The sequence below is a fragment of the Colobus angolensis genome, unplaced genomic scaffold (genome assembly GCF_000951035.1).
Source record: "Colobus angolensis palliatus isolate OR3802 unplaced genomic scaffold, Cang.pa_1.0 Scaffold95, whole genome shotgun sequence".
NCBI lineage: Eukaryota > Metazoa > Chordata > Mammalia > Primates > Cercopithecidae > Colobus > Colobus angolensis.
The window spans coordinates 7640032-7666341 of record NW_012123487.1 but is presented as its reverse complement, the minus strand read 5'-3'; the positions used below and the strand labels follow the sequence as shown (position 1 = coordinate 7666341).

At 35.1% G+C, this 26310-nt stretch overlaps 1 protein-coding gene across 2 annotated transcripts in view; it reads right to left on the bottom strand.

The window, feature by feature from the left end:
• The window catches only part of IKZF2 (IKAROS family zinc finger 2 (Helios)), a 155347-nt gene extending 129136 nt beyond the window's left edge, over positions 1-26211 (bottom strand). Inside the window, exons 1-4 of one of the 2 annotated variants that reach the window (XM_011932321.1) lie at positions 26015-26211; positions 24731-24834; positions 23178-23226; positions 22288-22392 (exon numbers count right to left, since the gene is read on the bottom strand). In XM_011932321.1, coding sequence (XP_011787711.1) covers positions 22288-22392; positions 23178-23211 — 139 coding nt within the window. In that variant the 5' untranslated portion in view covers positions 23212-23226; positions 24731-24834; positions 26015-26211. Of the gene's footprint in view, positions 1-22287; positions 22393-23177; positions 23227-24730; positions 24922-26014 lie in introns of those variants that run through there. The other variant, XM_011932320.1, reaches the window with a different exon arrangement.
• Between the last annotated feature and the right edge of the window lie 99 nt (positions 26212-26310).

Here is a 26310-nt window from a genome sequence, read left to right as displayed (position 1 = left end):
AGTATCATCAGTGTATAAAGGTATTATATGCACCCAAGAACAATGTTGGTATTAAAAAAAATCCTAAATGAAAAATTGAGTCATTGGGCAAGTATGCACCATGCAACCCTATTTGTATTACTAATAGGAAAGGAAACAAAATACGTAGACACATAATTGTGCTAGTATATACTAAAAAATTATGGAAAAATAATTAAGGGATTGGTAGCACAGGAAACTGAGGACTAGGGTTACTTGAGTGGTGGAGCTTTTTTCATTTTATATCTTTCTCCACTGTTTTAACTTTATACTATGTTCCTATATCATTTTTATCTAGAATCTCTATTTAGACTGCTCTTTAGCCCCACACTATGTCAGAATTTTGTAATGCTGGCCACATCCCCTGTGGGATGAAGTTTACCACCCACACCCCATCATCCCTAGCACTATCATGCCATAACACCAGAGTTCCAGTTCGGAACTTACGTAATGGATGGTTTCAGGGTTGACATTTCCCCTACCACTTTTCCCATTTCTTCACATCCTTATGTGATGTGTGTTGATTTCTGCCTTTCTTTCTCTAAAATCTAAGCTCCTTTGAGAGGAGGGTCAATGCTGCCTTAATACTAACTTCCCACAGGGGCATTCTAGCAGGTACCAGCAATAAATAAACAATAGATTTGTATTTTTATGAGATTATAGTTTTAAGGTTAAAATTGTATTTACAAGGGAAGAATTTCCTACTTTCCTGACCGTATAGAGTTGGTAATAAATCACCTCGAGACTAGAGAAAGAAACACTGAGGTACTTTACTTTAAGCTTATAAATAATTTGTCATTATTAAACAACAAAGTAAATGATGGTAAAAAGGAGACAGAAACATTAGAAATAGTTCTAAATAAAAATTTTAAAAGAAAATATGCAGACTTGCAATAGGTATGTCATATGGTACAAGGGAACACAAAGAAAAATTTGATTGAAGAAAAAATATTATAATAATTTCCTCATTTCCAATACTGTCAACTACAATTTCAAAAAACAAAGCAAACACATTGGTTTCAGCTCATGGTACACATTTATAACAGTGAATAAGAACTACACATCAGAATGGAATGATTATTGATTTCTTAATGGATTACTGCTGCACAAATTTACACTCACCAAAAACCCATCAATCTTTGGGTAATAATTATAAACCTATCACAGCCCATACAGCATTCTGACTGAATTGAAACTTACTGCTATCTGCCAGGAAATGACCAATTTTCTACTTCTCCAGCTCCAACCACAATACAGAATGGTGAGCAGCTACTTACATCAAATGCTATTATAGGACATGGTTGGTAACAGCCACAGCATACACCATTTGTAAATTGCTATTAGAGAGGTAAACAATCAGGTCCTGGTGGACTTTTCTTATTATTCATTAGCTATGAAAACTGTAAATAAAATGGGTATAAGGCAGTTACACTTATCAAAGACCTTTCATTAGTGGCAGGTTGTGGAGAAGGGGTCAAGGGCAAACAGTATATTAGTTGAGGTCATGCTATTCTGACTTTACATCCTAATTTCAAACCTCTTCCCAAATCAGCACCAGAATCTCTGTAACTATAAAACTACATAGTTCTCTTTCTAAATCATAAGGATGTTCTCAGTAAATAGCATTTTTACTAAATATCCAGTGGAATACCAATACAACTAAGATACTATTTTCCAAAAAGAAAACCGCATTATGTCAGTTTCGCCTAGCAGTCCTTAATCATTGAATAATGATGTGAAACAGTATTGATCAATTAAGTTTGTAATTGTCATATTTTCCAGCTGTAGTAGTGTAAATAACACTACTTCCTTCCAGATAGTTAATCCCATTCTGAACACCTTATTTGAGCTATATTACACGCAAATAGTCCTAGCATAAAGATAGCTAATCCAACCCAAATAAAAGTAATTTGAAATCAATAACACACTTGTTTGCATTTTCTCTTTAGGTCCTAATCTATCATCAAAGTTTTTGGTTAGATATGTCAACATTCTTTTCTAAAGAATTATAATATGCAATTTTTCCACTCAATTAACTAACTTAAGAATACATGTATTTCCAAAATATCCTAGGAACTAAAGAAATGAGATTTGATTGTTTTTATAAAGCATTTCCCTTCCTAAGAGGCTATTAAATTACCATGATGATCAACCATAATAATTAAAATACTATTAAGTATAATATAAAAGCAAATAGAAAAGCTAAATAAAGTTACTATTATAAAATAAAATAGATTTGTGAAATACCACAATAAATTTGTGAAATGGTGAAATGTGAGGATACAAACTCGTTTTGTTTGTTTAATAAAAAAGGATATTCTAAATCTTAAAACAAGGCAAAAAAAAAGTATTTCCTAGAATGCTAGTGGTAACTTTAGAATGGGGTTGGTATTCATTAATTTTCAAACCCTAGAAGCCTTATCTAATAAATACTAAAAAGCTATATGCAAATATTTGCAGTCTATAAATGACAACAGCAAATGTGCCAAAAAATGAGCTAAGTGCTCTATGTAATTGTTGCATTTATTTCTTCAAACCTTAAGGCAAGTATTATTATTATACAATTTTACAGCTGAAGGAACTAAATTTAGGAAATCTAAGGAAGATCCCTAAGGTCACATAGCTATTAGGCTGAAAAACAATGGAGTATCAGTAATCCCTTATGGCTTAACCCAAAAGTAGGGTGCACAGCCAGGACTCCAAAACCAGGTCTATGTAATATGAAAGTCAGTATTCTTAACTACTTCTACAGGGCCTCACCCCAAAACATAAGAGTGTATCATGTAAAGCAAAGAACACCAATCCAAGAGCCAGAAGACAAGGTGTTGTTGTTGTTGTTGTTGTTGTTGTTGTTGTTGTTGTGACAGAGTCTCGCTCTGTCACCCAGGATGGAGTGCAGTGGTGTGATCTCAGCTCACTGCAACCTCCGCCTCCCAAGTTCAAACTATTCTGCCTCAGCCTCCAGAGTAGCTGGGATTACAGGCGCAGGCCACCACACCCCACTAATTTTTTTTTTTTTTTTTCTGTATTTTTAGTAGAGACAGGGTTTCACCATTTTGGTCAGGCTGGTCTCAAACTTCTGACCTCAGGTGATCCACCCGTCTCAGCCTACCAAAGTGCTGGGATAACAGTCGTGAGTCACCGTACCCGGCCAAGATAAGGTTTTTTAATCATTGTTGTACTTACTCTCTCCCTATGTGACTTTCACCTCAATGTACAGATTTCTAAAATAGAGGGTTTAGAATGAACGCTACAATGTAAAATACTTTATTTGCTTTACAGACACACACAGAGAATTCTGTTTACGGAAGGGAAAGAACAAGAAATCAGTTCATTTGTGAGTCCACACTTATTGTCTACTACATTCCTGGCCCTATTACATGAATGAACAAGCCAAATGTTCCTCAAGTGTGTGTTGGGAGAAGAGATAAATACATAAATTAAATAAATTCAGATACTGTTAAGTATAATAAAGAAAATAAAACAGAATAATGTCACAGAACGCCTGGAGAGGGGCTTATTTATCTAGGATGCTCAGGCAAAGCCTCGCCAAGGAGGCGACAGTTAAATGGAAATAAGAAAAGAAGGAGGCTTTCATGCAAAACCAGGAAGAAAACGTGTCCCAAACCAAAGAAACAGCAAGTACAAAGGTCCTTAGGCAGGAATGAACTTGCCATGTCCGGGAAAAGAAAAAGGGAAGAAGTATTAAAAGTTCAGTGAACAGGGAAAGAATAGAGAAGAGGAATTCAGAGATGGAGGCAGGGCCATAGCCTTTACGACCTTACAGACTTTGGAAAGGAATTTCAGTTGTATTCTAGTTTCAATGGAAAGCTTTTGTGTTTAAAGCAATGAATTGTTATAATCTGATTTGGGTTTTATAAAGTCAGGCTCTGTCCATTGTGTGGAAAACAAACTATAGAGAAGCAAGAATGGAGGCAGGAAGACTGGTTAAACTGTTGCAACATTTTAGGCTTAAGGTACTAGGAAATGATGATAGACTAAAGTTACAGTAGCGGGCCTGGTGAGAATTGTTTAAATTCAGGATGTATTTCAGAAGCGGAGCCAAGGATTTCTGATAGACTGGATGTGGGATTTCCTTTGAGGAAAGAAACAGTGCTAGATGTAGAGTTGAAAGTCATCAAAGCATCTGTAGTATCAAAAGAAATAAACTGAGAAAGAGAGAAGTGGACCTGTACATAGAGATATACAGGCTGCAAACAGATGAAGGTGAGTACCAGATGTTTTCTGATCACTGAATAATTGGCAGCTATTGATTATAATCAATAGCTTCTATTGAGACTTCTAATGAAGCCACACCTTCTCTATTTCTTCTCTTTAGATAGGGACACTAGATATTACTGTTCTATCAAAAGTTTCTAGTTTTCTGATATCCTCTAACTGGATCATTTCCTTTACCTCAATAGTCAGTAATCTAGAAAATAAAAACATGTGGTAAAAACAGAAACTCAGAAACAAATACTAATCACTAAGCTACGGTCTCTGACAGGCAGGAAAGAAGTCAAAATACCAAAGCATGGGAGCATTTTAGAGCAATAAATGCTTTGTTATAAACTGATAAACACAATTAATAGACATTAATCATCAAAGCTGTGCCTACCTAGAGACGTGATCCTGAGAACACAGTAAGATCCAAAATATTCATAAACTTCACACTTGAAAAGGAAGCAGTGGGGAAGCACTGAAGTTCCCCACCATCCTTAAGACCCACCCAAGTAGGGAAAAATCAATTCTAATTGTGATTTAAAATAATCTTACTAGTAGCTGAAAGTGTTTTACAGTAATTCAAAGGAAAAAAAATGTCAAACAGAAAATTACAGATTGATTACCACAAACAGTTCTTTTTGGCACATAAATGCATATGACTTGATTATCATTAAATTGCTACTAAAAATATATAGATACGAGCTTGAATTCTCAGTTCAGTTCGGATTAAGTACAGTTTTCGTATATATGCCAGTTAGATATTATGGTCTTAATTCACAGAACTGTATGCCAAGCAAATTATATTTCATGAGCTTCCAAATAACACAAAATTTTGTTGTAATGTTAAAGGAAAAAAAAAAAAAACAGTGAAAGACAATGAAAGACTACTTCTTAAGAAGATGATCTGTTACAATGTAAACAAAGAGAATACATGGTATTCTTCAAGTTATTAAATATACTGCCTTATTTCTTGCAGCTATAGGAATGATTACAAACAAATGCTTGCAAAACTAGATAATGATTGCTCATGTAACAAATTGCTTGGACATATTTAAGCAAATATTTCTAGTAAGAATTAAATTGAGGGGGAATGTAAACGTTGGGATAAAACTGGGGGAAATGTCTTTTGTAAAGACTGTGTATACGAACCCAGGTAATGTTACAATAATCACAGACAAATGTGATAATTATCACAACTGCTCTAAGAAAATGGAGGTCTGGCTCACAATCTGGCATAAACAGAACTGTCTTAACAGTTTTAAGGAAGAGCCATTTGATTCACAGGATTCTAAATAATCTTTGGGATTTAGCTACTGGATAAAAGTTTATTGAAAACAACATTAGAATTACATGCCATTTTCATGTATATCTACTAAATGAGTGATTTATGACTTGAAAGATTTGGATCATGAAGATCAGAAATATTCATGACTCAAAATAATAATAGTAACAATAATTTTTAATTGTATCTTTCAGATTTTCCAATAATACCTCTGACTTGTTTTTATATACATTTCAAGATTCTCTAGGTATCCCTTAAAGTGTTTTATAAAATCTATCTCTAAATTTTAGAGTGACACTGGCTGAAAAGATGTATATTTTAAGATTATACATGTGAAGATTTTGAAGCCATGTACTTGAGAAGCTTTTAGTCCAATGTAGTATTCTGCTTGAATGAGTATTGAGAAGAGAGTTAAAAGTTGTCTACACTAGAGCCAATGTTAGTACATTTATTTTAAAACTGCCTTCTGGGTAAGACTAGCTGAGTGATTTGGTCTCTGGTATCCTCAACACAGATAGCATAACTAAAGTAACCTATGGGGTTAATCTGAATAATAATGCCTAGAATAACTGAGAGATGTCTCTAACGCATTCAGTTAATCAGATAACCAACACATAGGGATATTAACTCATAATATATTTTAAAATAAACAACCAATCTTCTTAATTGAGAGACTACTATGTACAAAGCAGTGTGTTAGCTTCCGTGGAAAAGATAAATGAATATTTCTTAAATTATTTCTTAAAATGTATGAGGCCCTGTGATAAAAGCTTTACTAAGTTTATTAACCCTCATAACAACTCCAAGAGACAAGCACTAACTCTCCCTATTTTACAAATGAGGTCATGGAAACTAAAATACAGCACAGGCAAGATCCTATCCCAGTTCGTTAGGTGCTAAAAGTCATATTCTGTCTGCTACCCTCAGGCTGCAGAGATTACAAAGTCATTTTCCATGCCCTCAAGGAGTTTCCAGTCACACAGAGGAGATAAGATGTACTCAAGAAATTAAGTAATGATAAAAAGGACAGGAAGTGATAAAGGCATCCAAACTTTTAGAGAAGGGACTCTTGGATTAAAAAAATACATATATATCATTTGGAATTAGGGATCGACTGTCCTGTGCCTATGACAATAGTAACTCTGACCCAAAAAAGGTGAAACTTCACTCATGAAAATGTCTGTTTATGTATACTCTAATGTGAAATCCTTTTAAACTGAATATTCTGTTTTATCCTTGATTCTACACAAGATAAGAGGAAAAACGGAACACTGCTGGGGTATGTATATGTGGTTCTGAGAATTCCAGATATGCAACAGAGACATGAATTTAATATAACATATAGCAACATAAGTATGGAAATTCATAAAATTTCAGAGCTATTCTAGGAGTTCATTCGTCAACACATCTAGTATACAAGTAAATAAGTCCATCCTAAAAACTCACTCTGGACAAGGTCACCTAGGGAGGTACACCATGCAGCTAAGACCTGCCAGAAAACACATCTTCTGAATTGCCATCCTCAAATGAAATGCATTACTACCACTGAATTACCATTTCAATTATACTCCTCACAAACAGAGTAGGTTTATGTGTGATTCACTTTAATTAGGTAATTTTACTTTTATTTCTTCAGTAATTGATTTGAATACAACAGAATTAATAGTCTCATATTGCATACACATTTCTTTTCAAACAAAAACTCTGAGTCTGTCTACCTGACAGCACTCAAACAGATGAAAAGCAGAAATATTCAGTAAGTGATCCAGATATATTGTGTTCCATGCAATGGTTTGGACTAATTTTTAAAATTATTGTTGATTAAAAGCAGACTAAAAGCATGTCCTTCCTAGAAGACTATTTGATATATGTTTGTGGGATCTGTCTCTTAGTTATTATGTAATTCAACTTTTTTCCCATATTCTTTTATCTAACAATAAAATAGGAGCTATCATTCTGGCTAAGTTACCATGAGCCAGTCACTGTTCTGGAAGCTTTAAATATATTGTCTGTAATGCTTACCACTCTTCTGACAGAGAGCAATACCCGCTTTTTACAAATAAAACTGAGATTCCAAGAGATGAAATATCTGTCTAGGGGCCACATATTTGACATATATTAGGTCCCACTTCTTTATATACCACAGAGGGAGAGAAACAGGAAAAGTTGCTCAATTCTGTAATTTTTAAAAACATGTTTATTGGCCAGGCGCAGTGGCTCACGCCTGTGATCCCAGCACTTTGGGAGGCTGAGGTAGGCAGATTACTTGAGGTCAGAAGTTCAAGACTAGCCTGACCAACATGGTAAAACCCAGTCCCTACTAAAAATACAAAAATTTGCTGGGCATGGTGGCAGGTGCCTGTCATCTCAGCTACTCGGGAGGCAGATGTTGCAGTGAAGCCGAGACCGTACCACCACACTCCAGCCTGGGTGACAAAGACAGACTCTGTCTCAAAATAAATAAATAAATAAATAAATAAATAAATAAATAAATAAATAAATAAATAAATGTTTACTATTTTCCAGTAATAAAATGCTAAGCGCTATCAAAAAGAGTAGATTCCTCTGACACTGGTTGCATAAATGTTAAGCTCAAGTTTTGATCAGCACATACTATACTAGATGTCAAAGCATTTTGAAAAAAGTACCTTACAAATAAAATGGTATTCTTAATAGACTTAAAATTTGTTTTTTTTTAAGCAAGTTAAATATATACCCTGATCTTTTTATTATTATTATTTATGGGCTTAGTAAACCTTTTCTTCAACAATGATACACATGTAAAGTTTATCTCACATCTGATAAATTTTTACTATAGTATTAAAACAGATTAATTTTTTAAAAATGTCTCAATGGGTAAAAGCCAGCCTGAGCCTTCTAAATCTCTAACAGAGTATGATCTCAAGAAAGTCTTTTGGAACCCTCAGTGCCTGTGTCTTAGACACTTCAAGAGGAAAATGGAAAAACCAGAGATCAGAGGACAAAAACTGGATGCAAAACCCCATCTCATCTGCTCAATATCAAGTTCCTTCTTCATTGCCACCTCCCAAGAGGGGGAAAAAAAGGCAGAGAAAGTTCTTTCTGGCAGCCTTGCAGTCTCCCTAACCCCCTACCAATCTCCTTTCCCACTAAAGTAAAAAGACAACTGAGGGGCAAGACCAAAGTTTACCGCATCCGTGATAATTCAGGAATATGACCAGTTAGGATATCTCTCACACACACAGTATAGTACACAATCATTTTTGCAAAAGATAAAAGCAATAGATTAGTTCAAGATGGCCACTGGTAATAGCACTGGTTTATAACTAATATAACTTCATAACTAGGCACCACTAACTTTTATCCTGCTTTAACTGGCTAATTGTTCTAGAATCAATCCCTTAGGACACAGTTCTTTTAACCAATCTACCCCCATCTCCAATTCCCTGGCTTTCAAATATCTGAAGAAGTATGCTTCTTTCTACTGAATCTAAATGCTTATTCATTTAGCTTCTACCAGAAACCATTCTAATCTTATTGCCACATTCCTCATCGCTTAAGCAGGCAGCTTCCTTGATTCACTTATAAATTCTGATTTATCTTTATTTATTTCTTTGTGAAGAAAGCAAAAGGGGAAAAAAGATGCTATTTTTCATTTGCTCTATTGCTCTCTCCAGCGGATCTACTAACTCAAGTGGAGTCTGTGGCTTGTCCTCCACTTTTGAATCTGTTATGTTTATTTTCTTTCTTCTGGCTCCAGCTTTCTTCTATGCTCTCTATACTTCACAGCTCTGCTCTTTCTTTTAATAGTTTCTCTTTAATAGTTTTAATGTAAAAAATTAGCAATATTCAATGGAATTTTAAATTGATGAATAAGAAAAACAGACTAAGGCTCCTTTTTAAAAGTAAACTTGTTTGTTACATACAAGATAGAATTGAAATTCTTTTTTTTTTTTTTTGAGACGGAGTCTCGCTCTGTTACCCGGACTGGAGTGCAGTGGCCGGATCTCAGCTCACTGCAAGCTCCGCCTCCCGGGTTTACGCCATTCTCCTGCCTCAGCCTCCCCAGTAGCTGGGACTACAGGCGCCTGCCACCTCGCCCGGCTAGTTTTTGTATTTTTAGTAGAGACGGGGTTTCACCGTGTTAGCCAGGATGGTCTCGATCTCCTGACCTCGTGATCCGCCCGTCTCGGCCTCCCAAAGTGCTGGGATTACAGGCTTGAGCCACCGCGCCCGGCCATAGAATTGAAATTCTATGTTTTAACTCATTCTACTCAGATTTCTTTTGCCGTCAGATGCCACAATGTTTCCTTAATATTGATATGTCATTTTAATATTTATATGTACATTATTTAGTGTATGACATTTCATGCTAGGAATGAATATTACTCATAAAACAATTCAGAGTATGTAACATTTGGAATCCACTGGAAACAACCTAGCCAAGTGTGGTGGCTCACACCTGTAAACTCAGCTACTCAGGAGGCTGAGGCTGGAGGATCACTCGAGGCCAAGAGTTCAAGACCAGCCTGGACAACACAATGAGAGAGTGAAACCCTGACTCTAAAAAAAAGTGTTAAAAATTAGCTGGGCATGGTGGCATGCACCTGTAGCCCCAGATACTTGAGAAGATTGCTTGAACCCAGGAGTTCCAGGCTGCACTGAGCTATAATCGTGACACTGCACTCCAGCCTGAACAACAGAATGAAACCCCATCTCAGGAAAGGAAAAGGAAAGAAAAAGGAAAAAAGGAAAGGAAAGGAGAAAGAGAAAGAAAAGAGAGAGAGAGAAGAAAAGATAAGAGAAACAAAACGAAACGAAACGAAAAGTAAAGTATGCCGGGCGCAGTGGCTCACAAGCTCAGGAGTACGAGATCAGCCTGACCAACATGGTGAAACCCCATCTCTACTAAAAATACATTAAAAAAAAAAAAAATTAGTCGGGCGTGGTGGTGCGCCTGTAATCCCGGCTACTCAGGAGGCTGAGGCAGGAGGATCACTTGAAACCGGGAGGCGGAGGTTGCAGTGAGCCAGATCGCGCCACTGCACTCCAGCCTGGGCGATGGAGAGAGACTCCATTTCCAAAAAAAAAAGAAAGAAAGAAAAAAGAAAAGAAAGAACTGGGCGCAGTGGCTCACACCTGTAATCCCAGCACTTTGGGAGGCTGAGGCAGGTGGATAGCCCGAGGTCAAGAGTTTGAGACCAGTCTGACCAACTTGGTGAAACCCTGTCTACACTAAAAAAATTTTAAAAATTAGCTGCACATGGTGATGGGCGCCTGTAATCCCAGCTACTCAGGAGACTGAGGCATGAGATTCACTTGAACCTGGGAGGCAGGGGTTGCAGTGAGCCAAGATCACACCACTGCACTCCAGCCTGGGTGACACAGCAAGACACTGTCTCAAAAAAAAAAAAAAGAAAGAAAAAGAAAATACCTTATATTTTGAGTAAATCTATAGTAAGATAGTATTCAATAAATCTGAAGATAGCATTTGTACATGAAAATGCCCGATTTCAGTATTTATCATTGATGACAGCTGATCATTTTTATGAGTCTATAATTTCACTGAAATTTCAAAGTTAAATGGATGTAATCAGAGCCACTATCAGTTTTCTGGCTCCACACTTTCTTTTAGAGGATGGCTGACTGAATTCATTTGTCTTTTCTTTAAATTACACAAATAACATATGAATTTATTTTTTGTAAGAGACTTAAAGAATGTAGAACTATTTAGAATAAAATATAAAATACCCTGTTTACCCTCCTATATTCCAAAGTAAACTATATCAAGTTTTGACATTTCCTTCTTGTTCTTATTCTTTGCTTTCACACATTCACATGCATACACATGCACACATATGCTTTTAAAAACATAAATGGCATTATCATATACATAGAGTTGTATGAAATCAATTGTCTAGTTAACTACAGCTTCTCTGGCTGAAAAAAAAAATCTTTTCAAATTTGTTACAAGTATTATACTCAAAATGTAAGACCAACTAAAACTATGCAAATGTATCCCCCAAAATTTATGCAAACAGCATCACTGTGATTATTTATGTAAAAATAATTTATTTTAAATTGTGTTTTGTTGTGCTACGGGGGTGTTTCTTTTTGTTTGTTTTTATTTCCAAAAAAATTAAACCTAAAACTATCATTAGGTCATTAATGTGTCATAATTCAGACAGATGGCAGTGTGTAAATTCATGCTTTGAGAACTTACAAACAGCAGACTTACAGAAAAATCTCATACTTATTTTTATAGTTCTCAGTTATGTCCAGTCACAATCTATTGCTGCTTTCAAGTAGTTTTCAAAAATGTAATAATGTAATAGAAGTCATTTTATATTTCCAAATACTACATTCAAGTCAGTGTTTTTAAGGTGTAAGTCATTTTAAAGCAATACACAGAAATGATTAGGTACCGCCTATTTTTAGTACCTAAAAATTATTGAATAGCTCAGTTTTCAAGCTTTAGATGATATATGGGTGATCTGAGCAAACATTTCCAACAGAAAGAGACAGACCTTTACAATCAGGAATTAAACATACATCCTCAGCCCTAAAAACTATAGAAATGCCACTTTTCAGTCTAAAAAGCAACAGACGTGTTGAAAATAAAGTGATCTACTTCAGACCATCTGAATAATAAGCATATTGGCATAAGTCTGATTAGAAGACCGATACGATATTTCCATATGTAAATATTACTTGTTAAAATGTGTATTTTTAAACAACAAAACAAGGACATTTATGAAAATGGCCATAAAAGAAAATGTTTTATATACTTGCAGAAGAAATTAAGCCTCTTTAGAACTCAACCAGAAATTCTCATTGTTAATTCAACTGAAAACAGAGCAACATAGTACCCTAGCACTTCAAAATATGATCAAGCCCTGCATGTTGATGTCTTAGTAAGGAGTAGGTAGAGCTGACATAGACAAGTGTAAGGAGAACTACAGCTTCAATGATAATGAGAGCAATGACAAAAACGTCAAAAGTGTAGACACCCAGAATGTTAATTCATTAGAACGTGACTTCACACTGATTAATTATACACTCATCAAAATATCTGGAGTGCATAAGAAAAGCTAATTGAAGCATTCCATCTTGTATATGCTACTAAAAACAGTTTAAATAAGTGATAGAGAAGTGGCTTTAAAATTACAAGTGTATGGAATTAAATCTGTAACCTTAAATGTGCTATATCAAGATATTAATAGTAGTAATGAAGATGATGATGGTGGTATCATGGAAACATCTACATTAACATTAATGTGGATTCCACTAAACATGGTTGTATAGAATCAGAAAACATAAAAGCTGTTTAGAAACTTAGAGATCAGCTTTTAGGACCAATTTGAAGATTACAAAATCTTTTTCAGAGTGAGACATTATAAAAGTAACACATTCCCAAACAGAAAAAAATCATAAGTAAATTAGGATTTTGGATTATTTCAACAACTAAGAAATCAAGTTTCCAAATTTTTTTTCAAGTAGATCAGAAGCATATTATTTAAATAGACATATGTAATATGCTAATCTTAAGTAGTTCCTTCATTCAACAAATATTTACAGGGCTCCTACAACGCATACAATGCTTATGCTAGGGATGAAGAGGCATGACCATTTTCCTCAAAGATTCACATCTGAAATCTTCCTCAAAGATTCAAATCTTTCCTCAAAGATTCACATTCACACCTGATTAATTTCTTTATAATCAATGTATGGCCCCCAAATAAATCTATATGCTTTGAAAAGTTACTTAATTCACACTCAGTAATTAAGACAGCTTTCCTACTAACTAACATGAAATACAACAGTTTGCTATAAAATCTCATTTACTGTGGTCAGATCACTTCAATAATTTCAAGAGACTGGTTTGGTGTTTTTTTCCTTCTGACCTATAAACTGGAAGTGCCTCTATATCAACAACTAACTTAAGGATATTTCTCAGGTGGTAATGCTATTTTCCATCTTCATCTAAAATAGATATTAAGAACTCTTAAACTGCTGACCACATCACCTATCAAGATTTCTGTGAATGGAAGTTTGAATTTATGGCAATAGTAGCTGAAGGAAGTATCCTTTATGGGCATTATAAGATGGTCTTCATCGAGTTAGGCTATAAAATCAACATTTTACAAATTAAAGCAGAAATATAAATCACATTAAAGAAAATGAATGGATCCCAGGCCAGAAAAAACTGGTCGTAACCTGATTGTATGTATTAATATAGGTTAAAGACTGAATATGGGGGGTTTAGCCTAGGAAGCCAAGGGGGAAAAGAAAATGACTCTCTGAAGTATTTTGGTTGAACACTGATGTAGGGAATCTAAATCCATGTCCATTCAAAGGAGAAAGAACTGGACAAAGGATTTCCACCATAATTATCCAAATAGCAATGCTATCTCTATTGTGATGCTGAATATATTAGGCTCTCTTAGTCTAATGCCATTAAACATTTGAATTATATAACTAACTCCCTTTATTCAGATTCCTTGCTCAGTAAATGACCTTTACTGATTACTCATATAGGTCAGTTCACAAGAACAAAATGATCTGGTGAAGCCAACTAGAGTGATCCAGCTCCTATGTTTGTTGGTTGGATATGTGTGTGTGTGTGTGTGTGTGTCTGTGTGTGTGTGTTATTTTTAATCAATATCTAAACATGAATTGGCATTTTGATTTTAAATATCAATTTTGTAAACTTCTTTAATGTCAGTCAACCTTGAGATACAGATCCACTCTAAGTGTGCCACAAATCTAGTTTCAGAACTTGCAAGGATGAGTGCCAAATCCTGCATTATAAATAATTCTGTGGGGAAATGCTATCCTGTGAGAACCTATCTAAGTGGCTGGTTGCCCTTTTGTCTGTTTCACTGTACATCCTCAAATTTATACACGTTTGAAAAACTCTTGGAGGTAAAAGGTGATAAGCAGCTCATTAATCTATAATGGATGTAAGTCACAGTTAGCACATCACACTCATTTACTTCTAAATGTAATAAGCATTATTACGATCTCATACAAAATATCAATTCGTTTGGACCCTTGAAGATAACATCCTTCTCTAGAAAACACCCAAGCCTATTTTTTGAGCCCCAGCACCAGCAATGCATCATACACAGTAAGTGCTTAATAAATGTTTGCTGGATCAATGATCGAAAGATGAAAAATATCTCTCTAGGGAGTTCTGACTCTCCACATACAGGAAGTCTCAGAAGAAGTGTTTCTAGCATTAACATTCATTTGGAATTCTATGGTGTCTTGGACAGTCAGTGCTTACATTTTTAAGATGGAATTCTATAATAAATATTTTAGAATAAGTATGTTAACTAATATATTATCTATGCTATACTTTCCCATCTAGGTAACCTCATCCCAAGGGGTATGAAATTGTATTTTTAAAAATAAATTACATACAAAATCATTTTAAAATAATATATATTGTATCTGTATACTTATCTCAAAGTCTTCCAAAAGGCTCTGGTGAGGAGTATGAAATTCCTCAGCTATTAACATGGCAGAATTGACCAGTATTTAGCTAACAACCTGTAACAAGTATGTAGTATTTTCAATAGCATATTAATTTATAAAGAAACAGGTTGCAGAATAAAGACAGAGCATTAGAGTAGAGGCACTGGAGTATATGGCATACATTAGTCTTATGATTTTTTAAAAAAACATAGAAGTTATGATATTAGATATACCACAAAATGTTGAAGAGCTTTTTGTTTAAAAATCAGTGAGTCAATCACATCAATTAATTCAACTTCTGAGACTAGCATAAAGGATTCCATTAAGCAAAGAGTTTATTAAAGCCTGTGCACATACAATTCAATATAGAATTTTGATTTAATGGGGCAATTGGGGAAACAAGGCCACTGATCAAATACTGAGAATTACTTAGACATGAATGTTTTCAAAATATGGTATTAAACTACTGTTAAAGTAATATGGGCAGAAAAGCAACCAAAACATGGGCTAATATTAGTTTTTTCTAACTAGGAAAATTCATACTTTGGTCTATATCCATGTGCCTAATTGCTATCCCCCTCCCAAATTGAACCCTATAGGTGCTTCAAACCAGAATTGAACTAAGCTAAATCTTTTCCAGGAAACCTGCTCCAGTATTTGCTATCTTCACTGACAGAACCTACTACCATCTATCCAGTAATTTAGAGGCTGTCATCCTTGACTCTGTTCTCTCCTTAATTCTACTACCCAAGTACTGTCTACTTTAAGCTGCTAAATATTACCTAGATCCTTCTCCTTCTTTTTTATCCCACTACTACTAGCTTGCGTGACTTCTCACTCAACCATTGAAACAGCCTGTTAAAGATGTACCTGCCTATAGAGTGGTCCCCATCCGCAATCTTTTTCCCCACATTGTAGTCAAATTGATCCATGTCAGTCAAAAGACTGAAGTCACCTACCCTACTCTGTTAAAACCATTGACTTCCATGAAAATAAAAGCCAAGTTTCCTCTCATACAAGATGTTCCATTATCCTGCCTTGATTAACTCTCCAAAATCATTCCTTGCCTCAAATTCCTAGACTCCAACTTTACAGTCTAGAAATACCAATCTGCTTGTATTTCCCAGAATATTGCATGCTATTTCTCACCTCTTATTGTGGATACGTTATTTACTGAAAAGGTCTTCCAATTCTGCCCTAAGTCCTATTCATTTAATAAGTCTCGGCTCAAGCAGTCTCTCCCTCTAAAAAATCTTTCCAAACGAGCATCACCTCTCATCCCCCATAATAATCAAGACACTAAGTTTACTACAGTAAAATGCCCTACTTAATGTCTGTCTGTCCCAGTAGAGTATGAGTTCCTGGAGGAAAAGGACTCTATACTATTTATTCACCTTCGGATTCACCTTACAATACTGGGTACATATGAGGCATCCCACAAATATTTATTGCATTGATCAACTAGAATTGAACAGCAAAATGTCAAATGCTTATAACTAATAATTGCATTTAAGCCTACTTCAAATTGAAAACACCTAAACTACTACCCCCAAAGTGCACAATCAACAATTAAACTAAGAATTTTATTAGGTATCACTAAGTGAGAATTTATAGTACCAGAAGCATCAAATGACATTAGATTTTAGATAAGGATGCTCTAAGAATTGATTCTCTGTAGGAATAGGTTACTCTACCACCAGAATTGTTTTCTTTTGTCATTTGTAATGACTGGTATATCTGGAACACCAATAATATGCAATGATGTGCTTTACATATAATCAAAACCACAAAACTATACTCAGGAACATCGAGCACCAGCCCCCTCCCCAATTCTGACATATCAACAAACTCTATTTCTTTCTTAACCAAAGTCTTCATAGATGCTTTAAATAATGGAGGGTTCCTGCTTCAATTTTTACCCAAAATTATCAGAAATCCCTATCTTTCTTCCTGGACCTGTGCAATAAACAGAAAAGAGCAAAAGACTCAGATTTCAAATAGATTTGGATTTGAAAACAAATCCTTTTTCTTATGAGTCATAGGTCCATAAAAAAGTAACTTGACTGCTCTGAGTAATAGCAGCAGTGATTATTTATTGAGTCTTAGCATGTGCCAGAAGTTGTGCTGAGTATTTTGCACATATTGCCTTATTGAAATCTCACAACAGCCCATTGAGGTAAGTATTGCTTATCCCTATTCTACAGATAAGGAAACTGGAGCTCAAAGATGTGAAGTGACATGGCCAAGGTCACACAGCAAAATAGGAATTCTAACCCAGGCCAGCAAAATTGCAAAGCCCATATTTTTAACCACTCACAATCTACTGCTTCTGAGGCTCAGTTTTAAGTATTTCAAAATGGAGTAATTACATGCCTACCTCACAGAATTGATGTGGAGACAAAGTGAAATAATAAGTAAAGCATCTAATATACTAAGTGCACTCAATAAAAGATGTCCCTCTTCCTTCTCTCGCTCCGGTGGTGATTATAACATTTATAATAAAGGAAACTGTCCCTCAATGTGCCTTACCTATATCAAAACAGAGATATATTGGGTCTCAATTAATTCACAAAAGGAAAATACTAACAGGTCAATAAATACTTTTAACATAAACAGATAAAAAGGAAAAAAAGTGAAGAAAAACAACATATTCTACCTCATTTTAGGACTGGAACCCTGCTACTGATATTTCCAAATGTGATAAAAATATGTAAATATTCAAAATATATCAATATATCAAAAGTTAGGAGAGAAGAGCACGGAACCCAGAGACGAAAATTCATTGAGGCTTACAGGAAGACTCTCAATAGAACATATCCAATGATATTACCTTTTTTAAAAAAGTACTTCTAGTGGGAAAGACAGATTTTGAACAAAGATAGAGACAATAAGGATAATCTTTCTGCCATAAGTTGTTTTGTTTTTTGGAAAGAGACTTTAATTCTCAGTACTAAGCAGCCTAAAAAGATGGGGAGTTGGGAGTGGAATGTGGTGCAAAGAAAAAATTACGGCACTTTTGCTGTTAATTACCAACAAATCTATACATCCTTTACTTTCTTTTTTTCCCTTTTTTTCCTTTTTTGGTACATAGTTATGACATTTATCTCTGATACCTGTAAAGAAATTAAATCAGAACTATTTTTAATTCCCTAATAAATAAGAACTAAATGTAAAGTACATTGGGTATATACACAAACCTAAGTACTGTGACTTAAAACAGAACAAGATTTTACATCAAGCCCATCTGGTGTTACAGTAGGGTGTGTCCTATAGCAATCCAACCAAGGGTGACTGCCAAACTAAGCTACAGAAGACAACTCAGAAAGCTGGTGAGTCCCATAATATAAGCTCTATTTCAAAAAGTGCATTAGAACACCCACTTGAAAAGATTATCTGATATCGCTCCACCCTCATAGTAACTCTTCTATTTCTGAAATATTGTTTTAGTCACAAAAATATGGGCCAGTACTGGACACGGCAGACACCCTGAGAAGGTGACATTGTAGAGATAGCAGTTATCTAATTTACCCACAAGGTAATGTCACAATTTTATGTCCCAATCCTGATAACTTCATCTTTCTGCTAAGTTCTCTAAGAGGTAAATTGATTGCTTCAAGCCTCAATTTCCACATATGAAAAATAGAAATCATAATATACTTCTGCCTCACTAGGTTCCAAAAATGGAAACTAGCTAAGAAAAAAATTAATGTGAAGTACTCTGAAAAGAATAAACTAGATTCCCTGACCTGATTATTGGTCAGAGCCTTGTAAAACCAGACTTACTACTTCTTCCGATTCCATACATGCCACTTGGTCATCAGACTGATAAATAGCATTGACTGTACAGTTGATCCACTTAAGAGCTTTAAAGTAATAGAAACAAATTTTGCATCCTGATGTATTTTCATACCCATTGAAGTTACTACTTGCAAAGTAAATTTATACATAAACATTATAAAAAATAGATAAGAAAAATGAAATTAATTTAAAAATTTTGAACTTTAAACAATTTTCAAAATAGTCAGTTGCCGGTATAGAACAGTCTGAAACCAATACTGAACAACTATGCAAGAATAGGAAATGAGCTAACCAAGAAATACAAGGAATCACAAAGTAAGTTTCATCTGATGGGCCGAAATACAATATGGAGTATTTTTATATTGTTCTGTCTGAGATGTCTGTCTCAGATTCTTAACTCCCAGATTCTATTTTTAAAAATCACTTAACACTGTGTATTTCCAATAGCCATCAAGGCATATACTGTCATCCCTGACACAGAAGATTGTCAGCAGACTCAATATGTACACTAACGATCTCAGGCAACAATGCCCATCTTCTTATCAAAGAGATCCTTATTCCAGAAGAAAAAGTTTAAAGTTCTCTAAGAAAATTCATTCGAAACCATAGGAAGTAGTCATTATAAAATGTTAGAATCACTAATACCTCTTACTTCTTCTTAAGTTTATCTTACATGCTAAATTTCAAAACCAAAAACTGTCAGGCACTATAACATTTTTAGTTTTCTCCCAAGTCGACAGTGCTCTATTCTAGCACTGTCAAATAATGATAGCTGCTGTCATTATTTTTATACAATAGCTGGCAGCAAGTTGCACAGAGACCCTTCATCTTAGAAGAGTTACCAAATAGCTCAAACAAAATGCTGGGACCTTACAGTAGTACTGACCACCTTCCTAAAGTCAAAATAAGTGAGCTCTCATGCCTTATTGATACTTTTTTGACCAGAGCGTTAGCTGTTTTATTAAAAAAAAAAAAAAGATTTTACTTATTTTATTTTTTTAACTGTTTAAAAATAACTTTTTTTCCTCCTTACACATATATTCCCATCCTCTCCTTCCTGCTACTAGAAACTGTCTTAAAGGTTTTCACATTTACTTTTAGCTTTAACACTTTCAATCAAAATTGCAATTCTGTTTTTGGAAGCAGCCACCCTCCAGGAAGTATACTTGAAGATATTAAAAAATGCAGAAAATAAATAAGTTCTTTTCATTTAACAAAGTCAACAATGCATGTAAAGGGATTTAGGAAAACCGGTGATCTCAGACACAAGCGATTTGACAGGCCAGATGCACACAAAAATTATTCCAAGTCATGGAAAAACATCAGAGTGACCAATTCCAGGTCTCTTGTACTAATTAATAGACAAGAGTTCCTCTCTATCACTATTTGCTTTGGCAATCTAAAATGCTGATATTCTCCTAGATCTAACAGAGAGGAAAAATGGGTATCTTCTCCATCTACCACCTAAGTGGGTAACCTAGATACTGTAAATAGAGGCTACATAAAGGATGCAAGAGACAGCTCTGAAGTGAGAGCCAAAATATTTAACCTGCAACTTTTTGGAAAAGAATCTGAAAACACGTGCATCTTAGCCAAAACCTGTACTAACATGGAATTGCCACAGGCTAGTAAGTTAAAAAAGTCTCTACCAAACATAAGTTTACTGTTGTTGGGTGAGAAAAGCTCAAATGTCAAAAGCACAGTTCTTATTTGTTCAAACTGATCATGCCTACACTCTGCACTGTTTACTTAAAAAGATGAGTGAACTGCCTTTCTGAAGCAAGTACTTGAAAAACCAGAATCAAATTCACAAATAAAGCAGTCAATTAACCAATTGACAAGCATTTTCCTGTGGTTGTGTCTAGGGGATGACAGTCGAGTCTCTGATTAACAGTTACTCCCTACCCGATACATCTGCAATGTTTCTAAAGCCAACAGCTAACTAATAGAAACTACATATTAATCTCTTTTTACTCTTTGGGAAATTGTGTGAGCTATCTGAGAAATAAAAACATTACACCAAATAACTAGTATATTGAAATGTAAAAATTCTATTGCCTAAATTGTAGTCATAGTATATTTTTATCAAATCAACTAGCAAAAAAAAGAATGCAAAAGATTCATTATGAGATTAGCATGATAATTTAGTATACATTCACTTACTAACTTTACTAGTTTTTTCTTTCTAAATGATAACGAAATTGTAAGGACTGCTTCTAGAATTAAATTTTCTTAGGAAGTGCTCCTTACTTAAAAGAACTACAACTTTTAAATAAATAAAGCCAATTCAAATAACTCAATCATAATTTCAAGTCAATAGTTAAAATTACTTAAAGTTAATAAATTGCAAAATGTATTCAATAGTATTCTATATAAATTGCTTATAATTCAGTAGTCTTTACTAATTGCTAAGCTCGTAGCTTTATAATAACTTAAAAGTTTCGAGAGCTGTTAGAAGTAAAAAAAAAAAAGTTGTTCTCTCTGGATAGTCAGAATACATTTCTGAATATGCTCACAATTAAGTAGATGATTCACTTTTCTTAGTTATTAAATCTTCAGGGGGGGAAAGAAAGGAAAGAAAATGCTTTTCCTTCACATATCGCCAAAACAGAAAACTTGTAAATTTAATTATATTTACATGTAAGTCCAATGTCCTTTCTATAACATATAAGAATAAAATATAAATCAAAAGTATAAAAACAAGATTTCAAATTACTTTTGAGTAAGAGTAATAAAGCACTTGCACTTAATAACTAAACTGATAAAACACTGTAATTAAGAAAAAAGCAACCATATTCTTAATAAAGGAAAGTATTTTGTCTTCTGTCACTGACAGCACGTAAGTTGCATCTTACTACACAAAAACAATGTATATTACATCACTAAATGACCCTTTATCAAAAATAGTACCCAAATCTGTCTTTTCCTACAAATTCAAAACATCTTTCCAAATTTTATCAGTTCTTCTCTGAACAAAAGACTTTCAACCTTGTTAAAGAAATGGATATAAATGAGTTCTATAAATTTTCAATTACACTTCACTTCCAATGCTTTGGAGAAGAAACTTTCACATTTTTTAAAAGCAAGTAACACTATAATTTTATCACTGACAGTTTAGCTTTCTACCAAGGCAATATAAAATTATTTCATTTATTAACTGTGAAGAGTCCTTTGGAAGTGATGTTTCCACATTTTTTACCCAACAACAACAAAAAATCCAGTCATAAACCTGGCAAGTCAAAACAATAACCAGCAAATTCTAACCTTTCTTACCTGATACAGGTAAGCACCAGCTCCCAAATGCCACCTTGGGATAGTTCAGACTAGTAAGCAGGCTCATGTTTTATAATACTAGAATGAACAGGAATAAATCTGTGTTGTTCTTTCTTTAGCAAAATCTATAACAGTAGCTATACCACAATGTGAGAGGACCCCACAGACCTAACAAATTCAAGTCTGTTGCTGGAGAAATAGAAAAAAAAAAAAATCATAAAACGAAGACTTACTGCTTGTCATGTGACTTGGTGAGGCATGCTGTCCATTGGGTGTGCTTGAGGTGAGGTCAATTGCCATATTGGAGTGTTCCCTTTCGGGTGAAAGCTCATTGTCACCTGCTTTCACAAAATATAATCTTTTGGTTTCTATTCATTGTCATGTAAGATGTAATTACTAACTTTGCTTTATACACTCAATGGCATGCATAGCCTTCAAACTGTAAGGTAATACATTTTTTTCCTTAAAAAAAACTATAAGGAAATACCATTAGAAATATACAGTTGAATGAAAGGATGAAAAGCCATAATCAACCCACAATAAAAGAAATTAACAAAACTTCATTATCTTAATATATAAGTTGTTGATTTCTAAAGTATCTTTCAGTTGAAAGAAATAACTTTTCTTTTAACATCTAATTTAATTGTTAAGCATACAAAATATATAATGAGCGTTTTCCAAAATGCTGGCTATCAGAGAGAGGATGGAAAAGACAGGTAGTTCAAGAAATGTCAAGTTAGGAAAGCTAATTCTCTTTCACATAGTATGTCTGAAAAATTAGGTTACAGAGAAGTAAATATTTAGTACACATCATATTAATAGACATATGAAACCTGGACTATTCTAAACTTACAACAAAGTAAATTATAAAAAGTAGGAAAGTGCTGATCTGCTAGCTACTATTGATTTAAGCATACTACTTAACTTAGTATATTTCTATATTTCCTTCTTATTTCACTTCAGTGCTATTATTTTCTCAAACTCATTCAAAGGTGAAATTGTGAACAGATAGAAAAAAAGAGTACAGAATTTTTAATAAAGTTTCATAATCCAGGAATTAAAACACAGGTAATACAAAGGCAACTTTATTACCAATAACAAATTAATGAAAACTAATACTTACACGTTATATAGCCATCAATAGCCTCTGTTTCCATAGTCAAAGTGCAATGCTGCAAAACAAAAGATTATACCCTTAATACAATGATTCCTTTCAGTATCTGCCATCAAATTCTTAACTTATGTGAAGCTCCAAGCAGTTGGTCCATGTTGCTGCTGCAACCTGTGCCCAGAAACATACACAGTGTACTGTATGCGCTCATTTGCAAGTCACTGAACTCTTTCTGCAAATGATCTGATTCCTGCTGGAGATAGGATAGGAAAGATAAGTGTGCAGTGAGATGGGCTAGAGCAAAAAAAGAATGACTGTCTTAATCAAAATTTACTGGGTTTAAAGAAAAAATAAGGGGTCCACCTCAAATGTGTCAGCTTTAACTGGGATTTAAGTGTTTTACCATTCGCTACTTCCCACAATCACACTGCAGTTTGAGGACTTCCCCAGTATACAGATAGCTCTATTCACAATTGTTGCAAGTTGGTTCATCATGTTCTAATAGGGAGGGGGAGGACAAACAAACATAAGAAAACAAAACAAAACAAAAAACTTAGTGCCCAACGGTGTCTTGAAGATTTCTACAGCAGTTGGCCAACTCTCTTACTTGTATTGACATTTTAGCCTACCCCAAGTTCTGTGTAAGCACCTGTTCAATGTAACCTTAATTTCCTGCCAGACCATGCTTGGATACAAATGCCAAGCCTGCTTAATACAGTCTGATTTTGAAAATTTCATAAACTTAGGTTGTACTTGAGAGAATCACTTAAAAAAAAAAAAAACTTTGCACAATTATTCTCATGCACAAACGACATAAAACAGAACATAATTCTCAGAAACAAAAGTAAACTGTATGAGATGACACCCCCTAGCTTTGATTCACATAATGAAAAGATCAATAATCTAACTGCATTCTGTGGGGAAAAAAAAAGTTTAAGAATTGACAAGTCCTGTGAAGATTTTTACTTTTTTCCCCCCTTTGGCCTTGGTCCTTTTTGCCTTTAGTTTCAAAACTCTCACTGCACCAGCAGCTAAATTATTCACAATGAGCCATTTCTGTATTGATCGCCAAGTATATTTAGCCCTGGCTCCTGGAATTTCTCCATTACTTACTGGAAAACAGGCAGCTTCACTTCTTGTCTCCAAAACCACTTCCCTTCTCCCTCCCCTCCCCTTTTTCACCACCACCCTCCCTTACTCCCCCCCCCAAAAAAAAAACTTTTCTTTCTTTCTTTATGGAATAATCAGATCAAATTCCCAACTCAGTCACTACATAGCACTTAAATTTCAACCTGCTGTACTGTTATCACATTCTTTTAAATTATGATTACATAAGGCTTTTAAGAAAGAGATCCGTAAAGTTTAAAAGAGGAGCAGTTTCTTCGGATATTTTGCAAATGAGCTTATCTCTTTAAAAATGTACACATTTAACACACACACATTAAAAAGAAAGAAACGTCAGGGAGAAGCGAAAGAAGGCTGCCCCATCAATGAAATGGTTATTAACCCTCAGAAAAGGAAAGAAAGAAAAAGAAAAAGGAGAAAGAGAAACGAAATGTACATACAAAAGAAATTGTCCTTTGATTAAAAAAGATTCATCACCATTTCCAGCTCTGTCGGGAGATCTCAGCTTCTTCTAACCCCTCAAAGAGGAGGTGACAATGTCGGGCTGAAGATAAACGGAGGGAGAAAGAAAGAAGTTTTTTGTGTTTCCCCCTTCTCTCTTTCCCTCCCTTGCCCCCTCCAAGCCAAGCCCCCTGCAGAGTTCAAGGGGAGGAGGAAGGAAAAGCACTTTACAGGTGGGTCATTCCAAGCCCAAATCCAGCAAACAGATCGGCTGATAAACAAAACCAAGAAATGAGAGAGAAGGAACACCCCCCTTCTCCTCCTCCTCCTCCTCGTCCTCCTCCTCCTCCTCCTCCTTGTTCCACCCCTCCCCCTCGTCCCTTTGGGATGGTCTAGTAGGAAAAGTCACTCAGGAATGGCACCACGTACTTTCAGGAAAGAGGAAAAAAAAAAAGAGAGAGAGAGAGGTCAGTCAGTGCTATAGCAATGCGATTAACAAGAGAAAAAACTTGATCCACCGGTTCCTTAAGAATCGACCAAAAGCTAAGACAAGAAAACTGAAAGAAAAGGAGGGGGGGCGGGTAGAGGGGAGGGACAGTCAGGCAGAACCCAGCTAGGAACCTAGGCCAACTTCACAGGACTGTTTTTGGCCCTTGGCAAAAAAGAAAAAAAATTAAATCTTAATTCCATCTCTTTCGCCCATACTAGAACCTGTCAAAGTGATTTAACTGCTGCCTTTTTACATATGTCATACCATGGTTTTTTTTTTTTTTTTTTTTTTTTAATTCCAACAGGATCTGGATATTACCTTCTATCTGGACAGCTGCAATTTATTCCAGCCTACTCAATCTTTCTTCTTGGAATTCAAGTTAAAACAAAGCAAAACAAGTCCAAATTCATGACAGCTATAGAGATGAGAACTGATTAATCGATTAACATCCCAGAAACAGATTACAAGGAGGGGACGATAAATTAAGGCAGAGGACATCATCTTCAACCCGATTCCCTGAGCGTCCTTTACAAAACTCATTACCCTAATCAGAACCACAATCCATCCCTCCCAGAGAAAAATACCTATATTATTATTATTATTATTACTGGTTAACAGCAACAAGTCATTTGATCACACCACAGTGCAAAACGAGATGCTATATAATTACACTTAACTTTGAAAACACTCCCCCCTTTGCAAATCATACACATATTTATATATAATCTATGAATCAGAAGACAAATAAAACAAGAGCTGTTCTTCACCACGCAAAAGCCAAGCGGAGATTTACCTCAGCAGTACATGCAGTAAAATAATCCCATCACCCTTTTGTTTGTGTTTACTGTTAATGTGTCCTCTGTCTTTCTTTCTTTCCTGTGCCTAACGTGTGTTTGTGCACTGCAGTTGGTGGTGGAAACTAAGGCAGTGGATCTGTAGCTAAGGGTAATCCTGTTTTTACTTCCTCCATCTTCAGCGAGGAGCAGGGTTAGCCCGGGACAGCTGGTCAAACCCCGAGAAACCGATCCGGTGGAGCCCGAGCACATCTCCCCCGCCGGCCGGGCTCGCGCAGACGCCCGCGGGCGGAGG